Here is an 18,712-nt window from a genome sequence, read left to right as displayed (position 1 = left end):
GAGAGAGAGAAGAAACAAACAAAAGCCAAAAAAAAAACAACTGCAGGGAAAAAAAAAATGGCGCTGAAGGAGCCAGCTGATGTGGGCAGGGTGAATCTAAGTGGCAAGAAAGAATGGTGGGAGGTGGGAAAGCATGTATCACTGGTTACTGTGTGCTCTGTCTCTGCAGGTAGCTCCATGAAGCTGCCTTCCTGTAGTCTCTGTCCACTGTTCTTGGTGGCTGAAGAGTCCAAGATGGTGAATAAGTGCCATGTTAGCTGATAGGGAACCTCCACTCCATATTTCTCCTCACTCTCTGTTCTCTGTCAGTTTCTTATTGCATTCAGTGCTTGGCTGAGTTCTTTATCCCATCATTGGATGCTTAGGGTTCCAGAATCAATGTTAGTCTCTGTTTTACTTAGTTTTTTGGGTCTTTGCTGCAGAGGGTGGTGTGGTGCTTCTGTCTATAGCACTGTGTTGGCTCCCACAATCTCTCTTTAAATATTTTCTCCACTTTTTATTTGAGTTTTTTGTCCTTTTATTATTGACTTGTAAAAGGTTTATTCTGGATAAAAATTCATTGTCAAATATTTGTGCTACAAACATTTCCTTAGAGACTATGACTTGCATTTTTATCATTTTTCATTAGTCCCTTTTGAAAAGCAAAATTTTTTTATTTTATTTTATAATTTATTTTATTTTTTGTTGTTGCTGAGAATATACACAGCAGAACATGCACCAGTTCAAGACTTTCTACATGTACACTTCAGTGACATTGATAACATTCTTTAAGTTGTGCAACCATTCTCACTCTCTTTATCTGAACTCTTCCTCTCCCATCAACATAAACTCCCTATCCTCTAAGTTTCCTATGGAATCTTTCAAATTGCTGTTGTCAATTTGATTCCCTATAGATAGTTCTTAAAAGAGTAGAGTGGTCAAGGCAGACATTTTTTTACTAGTTAAGCTAAACTATTGTTTGATTTAAAGAAGACTTCAGGGATTATTTTTGGTTTAAGATTTAAAAATTATCTCAGAGCAATAGTTTCAGGAGTTTATTCAGCCCTCCATGGCTCCAGAAAATTTGGATTCCATGAGAGTTTGAAATTCCGTTCTGCATTTTCTCCCTTTTGTTCAGGATTCTTCCATAAAATCTTTGATCAAAATACTCAGTAATGTTAGCTGGGCACCATCCAATTCTTCTGGTCTAACGGAAAAGGAGGCAGTTGTTTCTGGAGAAAATTAGCCACACATTCCATATCCTCCTCCTATTCCTGACTCTCCTTCCTCTGTTGTTCCAGCAAATAGAGACCAATTGTTGTACCTTGGATGGCTGCTTGCAAGCTTTTAAGACCCCAGGCACTGTGAAACAAACTAGGAGGTAGAACAGAACCACTAAACATGGCATTAGGCTAAGTAACTGGGACGTCCCATGAAACCAAAAAACTAAACCTCCAAATCAAGGAACCCATGAGGTGTTTGGTTGTGCTCAAGCAGCCTCAGCAGCTGTTTTTTTGTTGTTGTAAATATATCTATCACACAACTTTTGCCAGTTCAACTCTTTATAGGTACACACTTATTGACAGCAATTGTATTAATCACCTGTGCAACCCTACCCTCAATCAGTGCAATTTTTCCATCACCATACACTGAAACTCATTGCTCCAAAAGCAATAATCCTACTTTTTCCACCCCAGTAAACATTAATAAATTTTGTTCTTTATACATTTGCCTGTTCTTGTCTTTTTATATAAGTGATGCCATACAATATTCGTCCTTTTGAGATTGATTTATTTCAAGCAGCATAATTTCTTCAAGCTACAGCCATACTGTAGCACGTACCAAGACTTCATTTCCTCACTGGCTGAGTAGTATTCCAGTGTACGTACGTATTACATTTTGTTCATCCATTTATGCGTCGATTGGCATTTAGGTTGTTTCCACATTTTGCTATCATGAATTATGCTGTAATGAACACTGGCATGCATATGTCTGTTTGCACCACTGCTTTCAAGTCCCTTGGGTATAGTACTAGCAGTGAAATTGCTGGGTCATGCAGTAGTTCTATTTTTATATGTTTGAAGAACCACCACACTGTTTTCCACAAGGGCTATACTATTTTGCCTTCCCACCAGCAAAGAACAATGCCCCAGTGTCCCCATATCCCCACCAACATTTGTTATTATTATTATTATTTTAATTTTAACTATCCCAGTTGGATCTACAATCAACACCCCTGGAAGCAGCAGTCAAGAAATCAAAAGATGCATTGCATTGGGTAAATCTGCTGCAAAGGACTTCTTTAAAGTGTTAAAGAGCAAAGATGTCACCTTGAAGACTAAAACTTACCTGACTGAAGCCATGGTATTTTCAATCGCATCATATGCATGTGAAAGCTGGACAATGAATAAAGAGACCAAAGAAAAATTGATGCCTTTCAGCTGTGGTGTTGGTGAAGAATATTGAATATACCATGGACTGCCAATTTTATTTTATTTAGCCAAAAGAACGAACAAATCTGTCTTGGAAGAAGTACAACCAGAATGCTCCTTAGAAGCAAGATGGCAAGGCTGCTTTTTACATACTTTGGACATGTTGTCAGGAGGGATCCGTCCCTGGAGAAGGACATCATGCTTGGCAGAGTACAAAGTCAGTGGAAAGGAGGAAGACCCTCAACGAGGTGGACTGATGCAGTGGCTGCAACAATGAGCTCAAGCATAACAACGATAGTAAGGATGGCACAGGACCCGGCAGTGTTTCCTTCTGTTGTGCATAGGGTCGCTATGAGTTCGAACCTATTCGATGGCACCTAATAACAACGACAACAACATCCCAGTGGGAGAGAAATGGCATCTCATTGTGTTCTATTTTACATCTTTTTATTGTGTTTGGTGGCCATTTGAATGCCCTCTTTGGTAAAATGTCTATTCAGTTCCTTTGCTGTTTTTTAATTCGGTTATTTTGTATTTCTGTTGGTAAGTTGCCAAAGTTTTATATAAATATTTGGTTATAAGTGCTTTTATTTTTTAGTCCATTTTATATATATATATATTTTAATGCAGTTCGTGTTTTTTGTTTTTTTGCATACTATCTAAACAATAACTCCTTCTCCAGGGTTAGAATAAGTTTCTTCTAGAGATTTTATAGTTTTAGATCTTATGTTTAGGACTCTGACCAATCATTCTGAGTTCATTTGTCTTCTTCTTCTGCTGCTTCTTTTTATTTATTGATTTATTTGGTATGGTGTGAAGTAGGAGCCCTGGTGGCACAACTGTTAAGCACTTTCCTGCTAACTGAAAGGTGGGTGGTTCAAACCCACTCAGCCACTCCCCAGAAGAAAGACCTGTCAATCTGTTCACATAAAAGATTAAAAAATTACAGCCTAGAAAACCTTTTGGGACAGAGCTCTACTAGGTCACATGGGTCAAAAATCAACTCAGCAGCACCTAACAACAACATGGTGTGAAGTAAGATTTAATGTTTCAGTTGATGTTCAGTTATTTTAGCACCTTCTCTTGAAAACACTCTCCTCATTGAATTTCTTTTGTTGAAAATGAGGTAAGAAGTAAGGATTTTTAACACCGTTTCCTTGTTCCTTGACATTTTTAATACATGAAGTACTTGAGAACATCTTTATGCATAGGTATCAGGGCACTTTATTTCTCAGCACTCCTCAATAAAAACCTATTTGGGAGAAATACGCTTCCTATAGTCTGATTTGTACCAAAACTTTCCCTTTTCTTCCTGTCACATTATGTTCTGATTGCTGCCATAACCCAAGTAATGTTTAAAGAAGGTGCAAATATCAATGAGAGGGAGATAAAATATATTTCTATGTTAGAAAGCAATAATTGTATAGTAGAAAGATAAAGATAGTTGCAGATAGGTAATGAATCGTATGATAAGTTCCAAGCCAGTATCTTTTCTCTATTTCAAGGCACTACATGTAGGTTGGCCATAAGTTTTATTTCCTTATCCACTCTTTTGACGTAGTCATTAGTTGCAATTCTGCCCAATTCTCAGGGGAAAAATATTATCTCTTTTATTGTATTAAACCCTATACGTCAGGTCTACTTTGTTACATGGAGTCACTATGAGTGGAAAATCAACTCAATTTAAATGGAAGTTTAAAGCTCTTTCTCTTCTTTTTTTGCTCTGTAATATACTATGACATGGGTCTTGTAGCTCTTTACTGACTTTTTGTTTGTTAGAGATATTTTGGTTTTGATGGTTAACAACCCAATTTTAACTAGTTTAAAACAGCGGTAATATGTTTCTTTATGTGACTTCACAGGTCAGGGAATAGATATGACTAGATGCTGTGATTCAAAAGTATTGTCATGCTCCTGACCTTTTCTCCTTCTATAAGCTTTGTTTCCCTCTCTACACTGGATTAATTCCTCAGGAAAAATCTCTTTACTTGTGACAGTGAGATGTTAGCATTACCAAATCTTACAACTTATGATCCAAAAACTCTGTCTACCAAGGGTCTAAAGGAGCCTTGGTGGCTCTCTGGTTAAGCTCTTGGCTGCTAACTGGAAAGTCGGTAGTTCTAACCCACCAGCTGCTCCATGAGAGAAAGATGTAGCAGTCTGCATCCATAAAGATTACAGCTTAGGAAACCCTATGGGACAGTTCCACTCTGTTCTGTAGGGTTGCTATGAGTTGGAATTGACTCAATGACAATGGGTGTCATACGGTATGTTACCAAGGTCCAAAAATCAAATCTAAGGTCAGACTGTGTCTAACTTGGATAATATTTCAACTCTTAATAGGAGAAAGAGATGGGGTGAGATTCTCTGATTAACATCCTAACCAGGATCAAATTGAATACCATTACTGTGCTTTGTCCAAGAGGGATGCTAGACAAAAAACCGTATATCTACTACAGTGACCTCTTCCTCCCCTCCTACCCCCGCTCCGGACACACACACACACACACACACACACACACACACGTCTTACAGGGACTGGTAATGGGAGAGAAAGACTACAAGTGCTTTTAACCCAGAGTCTTCATTAAATATTTACCTGTTATTTAAGAAATTGTTAACAAAAATCTGGATTGTCAAAATTTTTTATGTCTCTTCTACTGCTAAATTAGGAACCATAGTAAATTATTCTTTATTTAATAGACCATATTAATGAGCTTTGATTCTGAATAAAAGGGTCCATAGAAAGGCTGGCATAGAAGAACTGGAAGGGAGGAAATTCTAAATTCATCTCTGCAATAAATTACTGGGAGTTTGGAGTATTGCTACTAACAGCTTGAAGATACTCTTTTGGGTTCCTCAACTCAAGAAATGGGAGGATTAGTAGAAATGAATTCCTAGAATAAAATTTCTCAAATATTTTTCCAAGGATTGTCTTCATCAAATTTACCCAAATTACTAAAAACAAAGAAACCAAATCAATTGCCACCAAGTTGATTCTGACTCATAGTGACCCTGTGGGACAAAGTACAACTGCCTCATAGGGTTTCCAAGGCTGTAAATCTTTACGGAAGTGAACTGCCACATCATTTTCCTGTGAGGCGGCTGGTGAGTTTGAACAACCAGCATTTCAATTAGCAGCCGCACTCTTAACCAATGCACTACCAGGCTCCTATCCTAGATTACTAGTTATGAGAAGAAAAGTCTTAATACCAGACTGTCTAATTTAGTATCTCAGTATGCAAGGCCAAGGATATTTTATTGATTATTTTCTTTTCTGTGATTACACAATTATAAGAACCAGCCCTGTCTGTCATGGGTTATTAGGTATTTTTACCCTGGAAGAGATAAAAGCTGTGCTTGATTCCTTTAATTAGTGTTCCTGGAATCCCCACTCCTGCAGCATTATCTATTTATCCCATTAAAATTAGGATAGTTCTTGACACCATAGCATCCTTCAATCATAAGAAATGAATTCTGTTTAAAGAGACTATGAGTTGCATTAAGACTTTATCCCCAAATACTGATTTTAATATTTTTTACAGAAAGAATATTTTAATACCTTTCACAAAAATAAATGACACCTATTTATTTAAGAATGTTATTTATGTTTAGTCTAAATACAAGTATTTCCTATGCAAATTTATCTTCAATGTTATATTGCACGCCAGAAAGGAAACATTGTGTTTAACAACATAGCATACAAAGCATTTAGGCCAGAAAAACTTGATGGCTCTTAAATTCCCCATTTTGAAGGAAGACAAGAAATAAAGAGTAAAACTTAAAGAATTTCTCCAAATCAAGTACTTAGAATCAGATTTCTTTAGAAAGGAAGATCATCACCACCCGATCTCGGATCTGCTTGGTTCTCACTCCATAAATAATGGGGTTAAGAGAAGGCGGAACGATCACATATAAATTAGCCAGGAGGATGTGGATATAATGGGGGACATTGTGACCAAATCTATGGGTCATAAAGGAGAAAAATGCTGGAGTGAAGAAAGCTAAAATGACACACACATGGGACCCACAAGTATTGAGAGCCTTATGCCTGGCATCCAAGGAAGGGAGCTTGAAAACAATATGCAGAATCTTCACGTAGGAGATAGCAATCAAAATAACACAAAAAAGAATCATAGAAATAAGAATTAATCCAAATAATATGTTGATTCTTATACTGACACAAGCCAAACGGGCAATGCCCATGTGTTCACAATAGGTGTGGGGGATAATATAATGTCCACAGAATGAAAGCCTCAGAAGGAGAAATACTAGTGGAATAAGCAAAACGACATTTGTCAGAATCCCTGCTACACCAATGATACCAATCCTTTTGCTGGTGAGAATTGCGTTGTACCGGAGAGGGTGGCAGATGGCCATATAGCGGTCAAAAGACATGGCCACAAGCATGAATGCTTCAGTGCCTGTAAACATGTGTATAAAGAACATTTGAGCTAAGCAGCCACCAAAGGCAATCTTGCTGAGGCCAAACCAGAAGATGCCCAGCATTTTGGGAATGGTGGCAGTGGACAGGCCCAGGTCAGTCATAGCCAACATGGCCAATAGATAGAACATGGGCTGGTGGAGGCTCTGCTCAGTCTGGATCACAAACAGGATGATAATATTCCCCAGAAGGGCAATCAGATACACTGCACCAAATGGGAGACCAAGCCAGAGCTGTATGTTTTCCAGTCCTGGGATTCCCAATAGCAGGAACGATGAGGGGTGAATCCATGAGCTATTGACTGGGGACATTCTGGCAAGTCTCACTTGATCACACTCATTTGAAGCAATGTGCGGTTTCATATAAGGCTCCCCAATACCTAATCAATCCTGTCAATATAGAATAAGAACAAAAAAGATATAATTAGTGTATTTTTCTTAGAGTCCAGAAGAGAGATGAGATTTCCTCCCACTTCAATTTTTCTCTTATACTTCTCATTGATATACATGGCAAATGAAGGAGAATATTCCTTAAGAGACCATATTAATGAGCTTTGATTCTGAATCAAAGGGTCCATAGAAAGGCTGATATAGAAGTACTGGAAGGGGGAAATTTTTTAGTTTATCTCTGCAATAAGTTACTGGGAGTTTGGAGTTTTGCTGCCAACAGCTTGAAGATATTCTTGAACATCGGACCAGGTTACCTAAGTTAACTTTAATGAAAACATAGGCCAAGAGTTTGATATAGCATTCTATGTCAGCCGCTAATTTTTGAAATTTTTAATTATAAATTAGGAGAAAATGCAGACATTGGTATCGCACTGATAGATGATTAGAGGCTGGGATCTTAATCACATATTGTATATTTCAGAAGAACCCTTTAAAGGTTATGTATTTGACAAGAAATATGAGTTAATTATATGTCTCTGAGCATTTCCACTTATGTCGAGTAGACCTTTTATTGTATTGCTCCGTATCGCCTATCCCTTTCTTTCACCTACTCGTTAATGCCTCATAATTTTATAAATCTGTTTTGTTCTTTTGCCTTAATTTTTATGTTTTTGTATGCTTTTCATCAATAAGTTAAGATATGTGCCTTTTCCTTTGAGGTAAGAACTCATCCTCTATCAAACCATTGAATTCACAAATTCAATACAATGTAGTCTATCTTAGCTCAGGAATGCCCACTATTCAAATACACTGCCAAACACTTAAAGGAATGACAGAATCCTAAAGAGCTGATGGAATCCTTCAGGCTCCACATTTTTTCTCCCTATTCCTGGCAACAAGGAGCCCTTGCTGTTAACCAAAAGATCAGTGGTTTTGACATTCTGCTTCCATAAAGATAACAGCTTTGGAAACCCTGTGGGGCAGTTCTACCCTGTCCTATGGGATTGCTATGAACCAGAATTGACTAGACAGCAATGGATATTCCTGCAACAGACACTGTGTAGACCATTTTATTTTTAAACAATTCAAATTACTTAGCACTTTGTGACTAATCTGAAAATCATGGTTATTATGATTTCTTCTACTATCATTCTTGTTACTTGTTGCTGTTGTTAGATACCGTAGATTCAGTTCCAACTCTTTGTGACACTAGATACAACAGAATGAAATGATGTCCGGTCCTACACCATACTCATAATCATTGTTATGCTTGAGCCCATTGTTGCAGCCCCTGTGTCAATCCACCTCATTGAGGATCTTCCTCTTTTTCACTGACCCTCCACTTTACCAAACATGATGTCCTTCTCCAGGGACAGGTTCCTCCTGATAACATGTCCAAAGGATGTGAGGCAAAGTCTTGCCATTCTTGCTTCTAATGGGCATTCTGGCTGTACTTCTTTCAGACAGATTTGTTCTTCTGGCAGTCCATTGTATATTCACTATTCTTCACCAACAAAGTAGCTCAAAGGTTTCAATTCTTCTTTGGTCTTCCTTATTCATTGTCTAGCTGTCACATGCATATGAGGTGATTGAAAACATCATGGCTTTGGTCAGGTTCACCTTAGTCCTTAAAGTGACATCTTTGCTTTTTAACACCCTAAAGAGGTCTTTTGCAGCAGATTTGCCCAATGTATTACGTTGTTTGATTTCTTGACTGCTGCTTCCTTGTCACATAGAAGAGAACAACTTTAAAAGAAATAATAGAACCATATAATTTTAAATATTATTTATCTTACAAGGAAATGTCAGAGCTATTATACATCTTGCAACTCACATAAACACCATGAGAAAATAGGACAGATTCTGATTCCTAAATAAGTTTCATATGCCTGGATCACAGGTGCATGTCTCCATCCTCAAAATGAAGCTGCCCTGTCAGTAGTCCAGTTCTCTGACCATCTGATATCCCTAGGATTCTGTCCAAATGCAACATCCTTTATTCACTGGACTTCTGCATGATCTCAAGTGTTCAGCCTTTTATTCAGTTCCTTGAGCTGCATTACTCATCATGATCAGCATCTGTATGTTTCCTCTCAATTTATTGTGTCTTATTTTCTATTTTCTCTTGCATATTTTAGTAACCTATTGGATCTAAATTCACATATCTGAAGAAGAGAGAACCAAGAATGAGTATGTTTTTAATCACAATCCACAAAGACTAACCTTTTTAAGATGATGAAATAGGATTTAAAATGGGAGACATGTTCTCTTCCTAGGAGCCAAGGAAACCAGGACTCTGCATAACACAGTGCACTCCAGACCAATTTTAGGAACAAGAGAAGCATAACTCTGTGACCATGTGATCTGTGAGAGAATATAGAATGGATATTTGATGAAATCTCTAAATATGGAAATGCACCTGTTGGAAATACCTCCCAAAAGAGGTGTGAGCAAAAAAAAAAAAAAAGAGTCATCATCATCCTCCTATTGGGCCTCCAAGTCTGCCTTTAACGAAACACTCTCAGTAAGGCCTTTACTGATCTCAGTACAATGGCTTATAATATTCTCTCTCAGGACTCTATTATTCTACTAACTCTAATCAAGGTGGTGGGTACACCTTCATATGTGTGTTTGTTTAATCAGTATTTGAGTTCCTATTTAATTCTAAGCTTGATATGGGGCTTATTTTTTTCAGCATTATTTCTCCAGTATAGCATCTGGCAGGTAGTTGCCACTTAAAACATATGTGTTAACGACAGATTAATAATTAGGTAATTATTAGTTCGATCTCCTGCTCAGAAGATCTTAAGAAGAGAAGGAAACAGAAATCACACAATATTTCTGGGTATAAATAATGGAGAAATGAGCAGGGTATCCATAATTCTTATATATCCAAAGATGACTCTTTGATCAGAGACTTTCCTGTCAAGGTGGACTATGAGTGGGTCTGTGATGTAATAAAGGGAGAATAAAGGGCAGGTATTTTGAAATGATTTTAGTAAAAGTAGGTGACTATTACAACCAATCAGAAGAGAGAAGTAAAATGATAGCTGTATTTATTTATGTATAACTTACTCTTTTGATAGAACAACCTGCCTACCAGACTGCCCCTTGGCATCAATGATATAGGCATAAATTTTCCTGTTGTTGATCCATTTGCCAAAGTCTAAGTAATTCAATCTTTTATAAGGTGACCTTGATTTCAGTATATAAATAGAATTAATATCTATACATATACTAAAACGCCTAACTAAATAGAATTGTGCATGAGACAGAATAATTGTGACAGAAACTCTGAAATCTGTAATCAAAGCCTTAGGCTGCAGAATTAATTCAGGAGGTCTTCAACCCTGGTGGAGTAGTGGTTAAGTCCTATGGCTGCTAACCAAAAGGACGTCAGTTCGAATCCACCAGGCGCTCCTTGGAAACTCTATGGGGCAGTTCTACTCTGCCCTATAGGGTCGCTATGAGTCACAATCAACTCGACTGCAATGGGTTTGGTTTGGTTTGGGTTTTCAAGAACATGAGCAAGTAGGATAAGAATTGCTGCAAAACAACCTCATTCTGTATTATGTCATCTAGAAGATTCTCATCCTTATATAAAATGAACAACAACTGTTTTGGAGCCAGAAATGCTATTCATTTTATATTCAGAAATACTTAGCAAAGTAGGGCCTCTCAATGAGACTAAAATTATCTTTCCACAACTCTGAGCAAGCCTAGTTCAGGAACAGATGCATATTTCTTTCATAGACTCATTTGTCTCTCTCCCGGAAAATTTTGGAGAGAGTATGTTAAAAATACACAGGTTACATGTTATTCAAGAGAGTTATCACTGTGAGAATTATATGCTGGAATATAGCAGCTCCTTTAAGATTCACTCTCTCAACCTATACCATAGAGAAAAAAAAGAGGTGGAGAAAGAGAGGAAGAGAAACTCTTACATTCTGGAATAGAGAAAAATAGAAGATTATCTTTCTTTTTCCAAAAAAGGCCCTGATATTAGCAGGGTACTAAAAGAACAATTGGCCAGGAGAGCAAATAAATGACAGACTAAGAGATTTCTTCTGATAAGAATTGAAATTATTATAATGAAGGAAAGGGTATGTCATTTTACAAAACTCATATACTTTTTTAAGTTGATGCATGGTTTTACCCACAGTTTATATACTTAATGTTAAAGCATCTTGATCCTATCAAAGATTGTAAATGTGTATGAAAACAGGTGGCTATACTCGCACACTTCAGAATGTAAAAAATTTCGTTGTGTGTTATTAAGAAGATACATAAAAATATTTGGGTGCTGGATGTTTTTAACTATTGTTGCTATTTACCATTAAATGCTTTGCTATATGTTCTCCTAGTTAATATTTCTATAATAGATGAAGTTAATGAAGGATTAAAATACTGTCAAGTCCTCATGCTCCCAGCGATGGTGTCTCCCCAATAACTGTTATAACATATAGTGCAGCTGAGCTAATACCCACTTACCAGCCTGCAGTACAGCCATTATTGAGGGAATCTGAAATCCCTGATTAATGACTTCCCCAAGTGTTAACTCCGTAACTGTGGTCCGAGGAGGAAGGTTTACCTGGGACTGAAAATATTTCCCCTGATTATGAGTACCTGCTGTACTGGGGCTTCACAGGACCAGAATGTGAGAAACAAAGAATTCACGAGTTCTGACTACAGTTTTATGAGCCTCTCAAAAGGTACACATTCAAGTGAACCCCCTGTGACATTCATGTTCCTCCACATAGATTCCCCCACTGTTAGGTTTCCCCCCTGTAACTGCCCTACTATTTCTGATTACTCCCTTGCCTTCTGTCCCACGGGACGGAAGTCATAGTGTAAGTTTCTGCTTCACCAGGCATGTTGTTTTCCTTAATGACAATGCCACTTTTTTTCAGCAAATATCAGTTACTTGATCTAGAAATCACTTAAACCACTGAGCACTTACTGGAGGCTTATTGTGTTCTCAGTTCTGTTCTGTATCCATGATTTTTTGCCCAAGAAGATTATATTTGAATTGCATAGATAATATTAACCACTTATGATACACAAATAATTAAGTTTTAAGTTACACGGTGCTAACTACAAAGGGACAGACATTCAGAGAAGCATAAAATCTTCTAGGGTTTCTAACCACTGTTTCTAGTAGTAAGGGGTTGGAGGAGGTCTAATAAAAAGTTCAAGGAAAAGGAAATAAGATATACTTGAGTATATCACAGAGAAATAATATACCGTGTCTGGCCTAAGAAATCACAGAGAACAAGTACACCCTAAGATGCAAGAGTTAGTCTGTCACATATAAGCTTATATACACCTTACACCATACTCCCACTTACTCTCCCCCAATGAGTCAGCCTGCTCCCTCCTTCCAGTCTCTCCTTTCATGACAGTTTTGCCAGTTTCTAACCATCTCTACCCTCCCATCTCCCCTCCAGACAGGAGATGCCAACACAGTCTCAAGTGTCCACCTGAAACAAGTAGCTCACTCTTCATCAGCATCTCTCTCCAACCCATTGTCCAGTCCCTTCCATGTCCCATGAGTTGTCTTCGGCAACGGTTCCTGTCCTGGGCCAGCAGAAGGTTTGGGGACCATGACTGCCGGGATTCTTCTAGTCTAAGTCAGACCATTAAGTCTGGTCTTTTTATGAGAATTTGGGGTCTACATCCCACTGTTCTTCTGTTCCCTCAGGGGTTCTCTGTGGTGCTCCCTGTCAGGGCAGTCATCGGTTGTGGCTGGGCACCATCTAGTTCTTCTGGTCTCAGGATGATGTAAATCTCTAGTTCCTGTGGCCCTTTCTGTCTCTTGGGCTCATAGTTATCGTGTGATCTTGGTGTTCTTCATTCACCTTTGATCCAGGTGGGTTGAGACCAATTGATGCATCTTAGATGGCCGTTTGTTAGCGTTTTAGACCCAGACGCCACACTTCAATGTGGGATGCAGAATGTTTTCTTAATAGAATTTATTTTGCCAATTGACTTAGAAGTCCCCTTCAGCCATAGACCCCAAACCCCCTCCCTTGCTCTGCTGACTTTTGAAGCATTCAGTTTATCCCGGAAACTTCTTTGCTTTTGGTCCAGTCCAGTTGAGCTGACCTTCCCTGTGTTGAGTATTGTCCTTCCCTTGACCTAAAATAGTTCTTATCTACTAACTAATCAGTAAATAACCCTCTCCCACCCTCCCTCCCTCCCCCTCTTGTAACCACAAAAGAATGTGTTCTTCTCAGTTTATACTATTTCTCAAGATCTTATAATAGTGGTCTTATACAATATTTGTCCTTTTGCATCTGACTAATTTCACTCAGCATAATGCCTTCCAGGTTCCTCCATGTTATGAAATGTTTCACAGATTCGTCACTGTTCTTTATCAATGCATAGTATTCCATTGTTTCTTGGGTTGTTGGGGTCTTATATTTAGTCTTTTGTCTAATTTTATTGCCAGACAGTTGGAGTAAAAAAAAAAAAAAAGGAACCGCAAGCTCCAGATAAGGTTATCTTCTTCCTGGTAGAGTCGTAGCTGACCACTTCAACCCATTTAGGGTTGCAGTCTACATAAGATACACTGTATGTCTAGATCACCCCTCTCCCATCAGGGTTTTCAACAGAGAGCCTGTTTTCACTGTGGCCCTCCCTCTGATGGGCACACTCTAATCTTTGACACATGGCATGTCTGAAAGTTCTGCTCTGCTTTTCAGTGGATTTAACATACAATTTAATCTGACTCTTGCACAGAGCGAAATTACACAAATACCATGAGCGGAAAATTACCTGCATGCTGGAAGATTCTCAGGTGTCTAATAAAGCTACCTCTTTTTTTTTTTTAATTTTTATTGTGCATTAAGTGAAACTTTACAAATCACGTCAGTCTCATACAAAAATTTGTATACACTTTGCTATATGCTAGTAGTTGATCTCCCTCTAATGAGACAGCACACTCCTTCCCTCCACTCTCTACTTCTGTGTCCATTCAGCCAGCTTCTGACCCCTTTGCCCTCTCATCTCCTCTCCAGACAGGAGCTTCCCACATAGTCTCATGTGTCTACTTGATGCAAGAAGCTCATTCTTCACCAGTATCATTTTCTATCCCTTTGTCCAGTCCAATCCCTGTCTGAAGAGTTGACTTTGGGAATGTTTCCAGTCTTGGGCTAACAGAAGGTCTGGGGGCCATGACCTCCATGGTCCTTCTAGTCTCGGTCAGACCATTAAGTGTGGTCTTTTTATGAGAATTTGAGCATCCCACTGCTCCCCTTCTCCCTCAGGGGTTCTCTGTTGTGTTCCCTGGCAGGGCAGTCATCACTTGTAGCCAGGCACCATCTAGTTCTTCTGCTCTCAGGCTGAGGTAGTCTCTGGTTTATGGGCTTTTCCTGTCTATTGGGCTCATAATTACCTTGTGTCACGTCATATGCAAATAGAGATACTTTTACTTCTTCCTACCAATCTGAATGCCCTTTATTTCTTTATCTAGCCTAATTGCTCTGGCTAGGACCTCCAGCAAAATGTTGAATAAGGTTGGTGATAAAGGGCATGCTTGTCTGGTTCCTGATCTCAAGGGGAATGCTTTCAGACTCTCCATTTAGGATGATGTTGGCTGTTGGCTTTGTATAAATGCCCTTTATTATGTTGAGGAACGTTCCTTCCATTCCTATTTTGCTAAGAGTTTTTTTCTCATGAATGGCTGTTGAACTTTGTCAAATGTCTTTTCTGCATCAATTGATAAAACCCTGTGGTTCTTGTCATTTGTTTTATTTGTATGATGGATTACATTAATTGTTTTTCATCACTGCATACCTGGTATGAATCCCACTTGGTCATGGGGAATTATTTTTTGGATATGTTGTTGAATTCTATTGGTTAGAATTTTATTGAGGATTTTTACTTGAGGGATATAGATCTCTAATTTTCTTTTTTTTTGGAGTCTTTACCTGGTTTTGATGTCAGGGATATGCTGGCTTCATAGAATGAGTTTGGGATTATTCCATCCTTTTCTATGCTCTGGTATACCTTTAGTATTAGTGGTGTTAACTCTTCTATGAAAGTTGGGTAGAACTCTGCAGTGAAGCCATCCGGGACAGGGTTTTTTTTTGTTGGGAGTTTTTGATTACCTTTTCAATCTCTTCTTTTGTTATGGGTCTGTTTAGTTGTTCTACCTCTGTTTGTGTTAGTTTAAGTAAGTAGTGTGTTTCTAGAAACTCATTCATTTCTTCTAGGTTTTCAAATTAGAGTACAATTTTTCTTAGTAATCTGATATGATTCTTTTAATTTCAGCTGGGTCTATTGTAATATCTCCCAACTCACTTCTTATTCGGGTTATTTGTTTCCTGTCCTGTTTTTCCTTTGTCAGTTTGTCCAGTGGTTTATCAATTTTGTTAATTTTTTCAAAGAATCAGCTTTTGGTGTTCTTAACTCTTTCAATTGTTTTCCTGTTTCATTTAATTCTGCTCTAATTTTTATTATTTGCTTTTTCCTGGTGCCTGAGGGTTTCTTTTGTTGCTCTGTTTCTATTTGTTCAAGTTGTAGGGATAATTCTTTGATTTGGGCCCTTTCTTCTTTTTTGTATGTGTGCATTTATTGATATAAATTGACCTCTGAGCACTGCTTTCACTGTGTCCCAAAGTCCTGAGAGGAAGTGTTTCCATTCTCATTGAATTCTAGGAATTTCCTTATTGCATCCTTAATGTAGTCTATAATCCAGTTGCTTTTGAGCAGGGTATTGATTTCTTTCCCCTGCTTTTTCTGCTATTGATTTCTTCTTTTATAGCCCTGTGGTCAGAGAAGATGCTTTGTAATATTTCAATGTTTCGGATTCTGCTAAGGCTTGCTTTATGACCTAATATGTGGTCTATTCTAGAGAATGTTCCACGTGCACTAGAAAAGAAAGTATACTTGGTTGCTGCTGGGTGGAGTGTTCTGTACACATGTCTATAAAGTCAAGTTGGTTGATTTTGGCATTTAGATCTTCCGTGTCTTTATTGAGCTTCTTTCTAGATGTCCTGTCCTTCACCGACAGTGCTGTGTTGAAATATCCTACTATAATTGTGGAGCTGTCTATCTCACTTTTCAGTGCTGTTAGAGCTTGTTTTATGCATCTTACAGCCCTGTCGCTAGGACCATAAATATTTAGTATTGTTATACCTTCCTGGTATATTGTCCCTTTAATCATTATATAGTGACCTTCCTTATCCTTTGTAGTGGTTTTAACTTTAAAGTCTATTTTGTCGGAAATTAATACAGCCACTCCTGCTCTTTTTTAATTGTTGTTTGCTTGATACATTTTTTTCCATCCTTTGAGTTTTAGTTTTTTTGTGTCTCTAAGTTTGTTTTTTTTTAAGTCTAAGGTATGTCTGTTTAGGCAGCATATAGGCAGATCATGTTTTTTTTATCCATTCTGCCACTGTCTGTCTCTTTATTGGTGCTTTCAGTCCATTTACATTCAGTGTAATTATAGATAGGTATGAGTTTAGTGCTGTCATTTTTATGTCTTTTTTGTGTGTATTGCTAACAGTTTCTTTTTCCCACTTAATTTTTTGTCCTGAGTAGTTTATATATTGTCTCTTCCTCTTATTCGTTGTTGTTGATTTTGTTTCTGCTGAGTCTCTCTTTTTTTTTCTGGTATTTTATTTTGATGAGTAGGATAGTCTCTTTTGTGGTTACCTTAATATTTACCCCTATTTTTCTAAGTTTAAATCTAACTTTTATTTCTTTATATTGCCTTGTCTTCCTCTCCATATGGAAGATCTATGATTACATTTCTTAGTCCCTCTTTGTTGTTTTAATGTTGTCTTCTTTTCTATAATGACAACACTGTGTCCCTGTTTTGAGCATTGTTTTAATCTTAACTTATTTTTGTGATTTCCCTATCTGGGTTGACATCTGATTGCTCTGTCCAGTGTTCTAGTCTTGAGTTTATACCTAATATTATTGACCTTCTAACCAAAGAATTCCCTTTGGTATTTCTTGTACTTTTGATTTGGTTTTTATGAATTCTCTAAACTTCAATTTATCTGGAAATATCCTAATTTCACCTGCATATTTGAGAGACAGTTTTGCTGGGTATATGATTCTTGGCTGGCAGTTTTTTTTTTTTTTCCTTCAATGCTTTATATGTCACCCCATTGCCTTCTTGCCTGCACGATTTCTATTGAGTAGTCCGAGCTTACTCTTATTGACTCTCCCTTGTACGTGACTCTTTGTTTATCCCTAGCTACTCTTAAAATTCTCTCTTTATCTTTGGTTTTGGCAACTTTGATTATAATATGTTTTGGTGACTTTCTTCTAAATTCTACCTTATGTGGATTTTGATGGGCATCTTGGATAGATGTCTTCTCACCTTTCACGATATTAGGGAAGTTTTCTGTCAAGAAATCTTCAACAATTCTCTCTGTATTTTCTGTTTTCCCTCCCTGTTCTGGTTCTCCAATCACTCGTAGGTTATTTTTCTTGTTAGAGTCCCACATGATTCTTAAGGTTGCTTCATTTTTTTTAATTCTTTTTTTCTGATTTTTCTTCAAATATATTGGTGCCACATGCTTTAGCTTCAATCACCCCAATTCTGCCTTCCACTTGCTCAATTCTACTCCTCTGACTTTCTATTGGGTTGTCTAATTCTGTAATTTTATTGTTAATCTTCTGAACTTCTGATTGTTCTCTCTCTATGGATTCTTACAGCTTACTAAATTTTTCATTATGTTCTTCAATAACCTTTGCAACTTTTTCAACTACTTTATCTGTGTGTTCCTTGGCTTGTTCTGTCTATTGCCTGATTTCCTTCCTAATCTTGTTCCTGATGTCTTGAAGAGTTCTATATATTAATCTTTTGTATTGTGCATCTGGTATTTCCAGGAAGGCACCTTCATGCAGAAGATCCATTAATTCTTTGTTTTGAGAGCTTGTTGAGGAGATCATGGTCTGTTTCCTTATGTGACTTGATATTGACTGTTGTCTCCAAGCCATCTATAAGTTATCGTATTAGTTTATTTTATATTTGCTTACTGTATCCTAGCTTCTTGCTTTGTTTTGTTTTAATATGCCTAAATGGGTTGCTTGAGTGAGCTAGCTTGATTAATTTTGCCTTAGAAGCTCTGACATCCTGTCACCAGATGGTTAGGGCTATTATCAGGCATATCAGTCTCAAAGTCCATTTGCTTTTCTTGTATGACTTCAGCTCAGGAGTCCAGGTAGCTGATCTTCAAGTGTGTGATACAGGTTCTCTCCTCCAGTCTTAGAGGGGCAAGGGTGATTGGTGTAGGTACCAGTATTTGGTTGCAGCAGGGGGTCATGCTCTAAACAAGGCAGGGAGCTGACAACCATCCCCCAAATATCTGTGAGGAAAGCATGTCCCTGTTACCTAGAGTGCACAGGTGGGTGGGCCCTGCAGACAGACCATGCACACCCAATGCTTTTGGTTTTAAGGACTGGGAGGTACCAGTTATCCTTGGACCCCTGTGATGAGTGGCTGGGTG

The 18,712-nt window shown here is 37.9% G+C and overlaps 1 protein-coding gene across 1 annotated transcript; it reads right to left on the bottom strand.

The window, feature by feature from the left end:
* Positions 1-5,799: 5,799 nt before the first annotated feature.
* Positions 5,800-7,312, bottom strand: LOC135231984 (olfactory receptor 52E8-like). Its single transcript, XM_064289230.1, has one exon. The coding sequence runs from the start codon at positions 7,215-7,217 to the stop codon at positions 6,225-6,227; it is 993 nt and encodes a 330-aa protein (XP_064145300.1). The 5' UTR covers positions 7,218-7,312; the 3' UTR covers positions 5,800-6,224.
* Positions 7,313-18,712: the final 11,400 nt, after the last annotated feature.

This window comes from Loxodonta africana, chromosome 7 (genome assembly GCF_030014295.1).
Source record: "Loxodonta africana isolate mLoxAfr1 chromosome 7, mLoxAfr1.hap2, whole genome shotgun sequence".
NCBI lineage: Eukaryota > Metazoa > Chordata > Mammalia > Proboscidea > Elephantidae > Loxodonta > Loxodonta africana.
The sequence above is the reverse complement of the archived record's forward strand: the minus strand, read 5'-3'. Positions and strand labels throughout refer to the sequence as shown.

Coding starts and splice junctions, on each gene's coding strand:
- LOC135231984 (XM_064289230.1), bottom strand. CDS start 7,217: ATGAAACCGCACATTGCTTCAAATGAGTGTGATCAAGTGAGACTTGCC.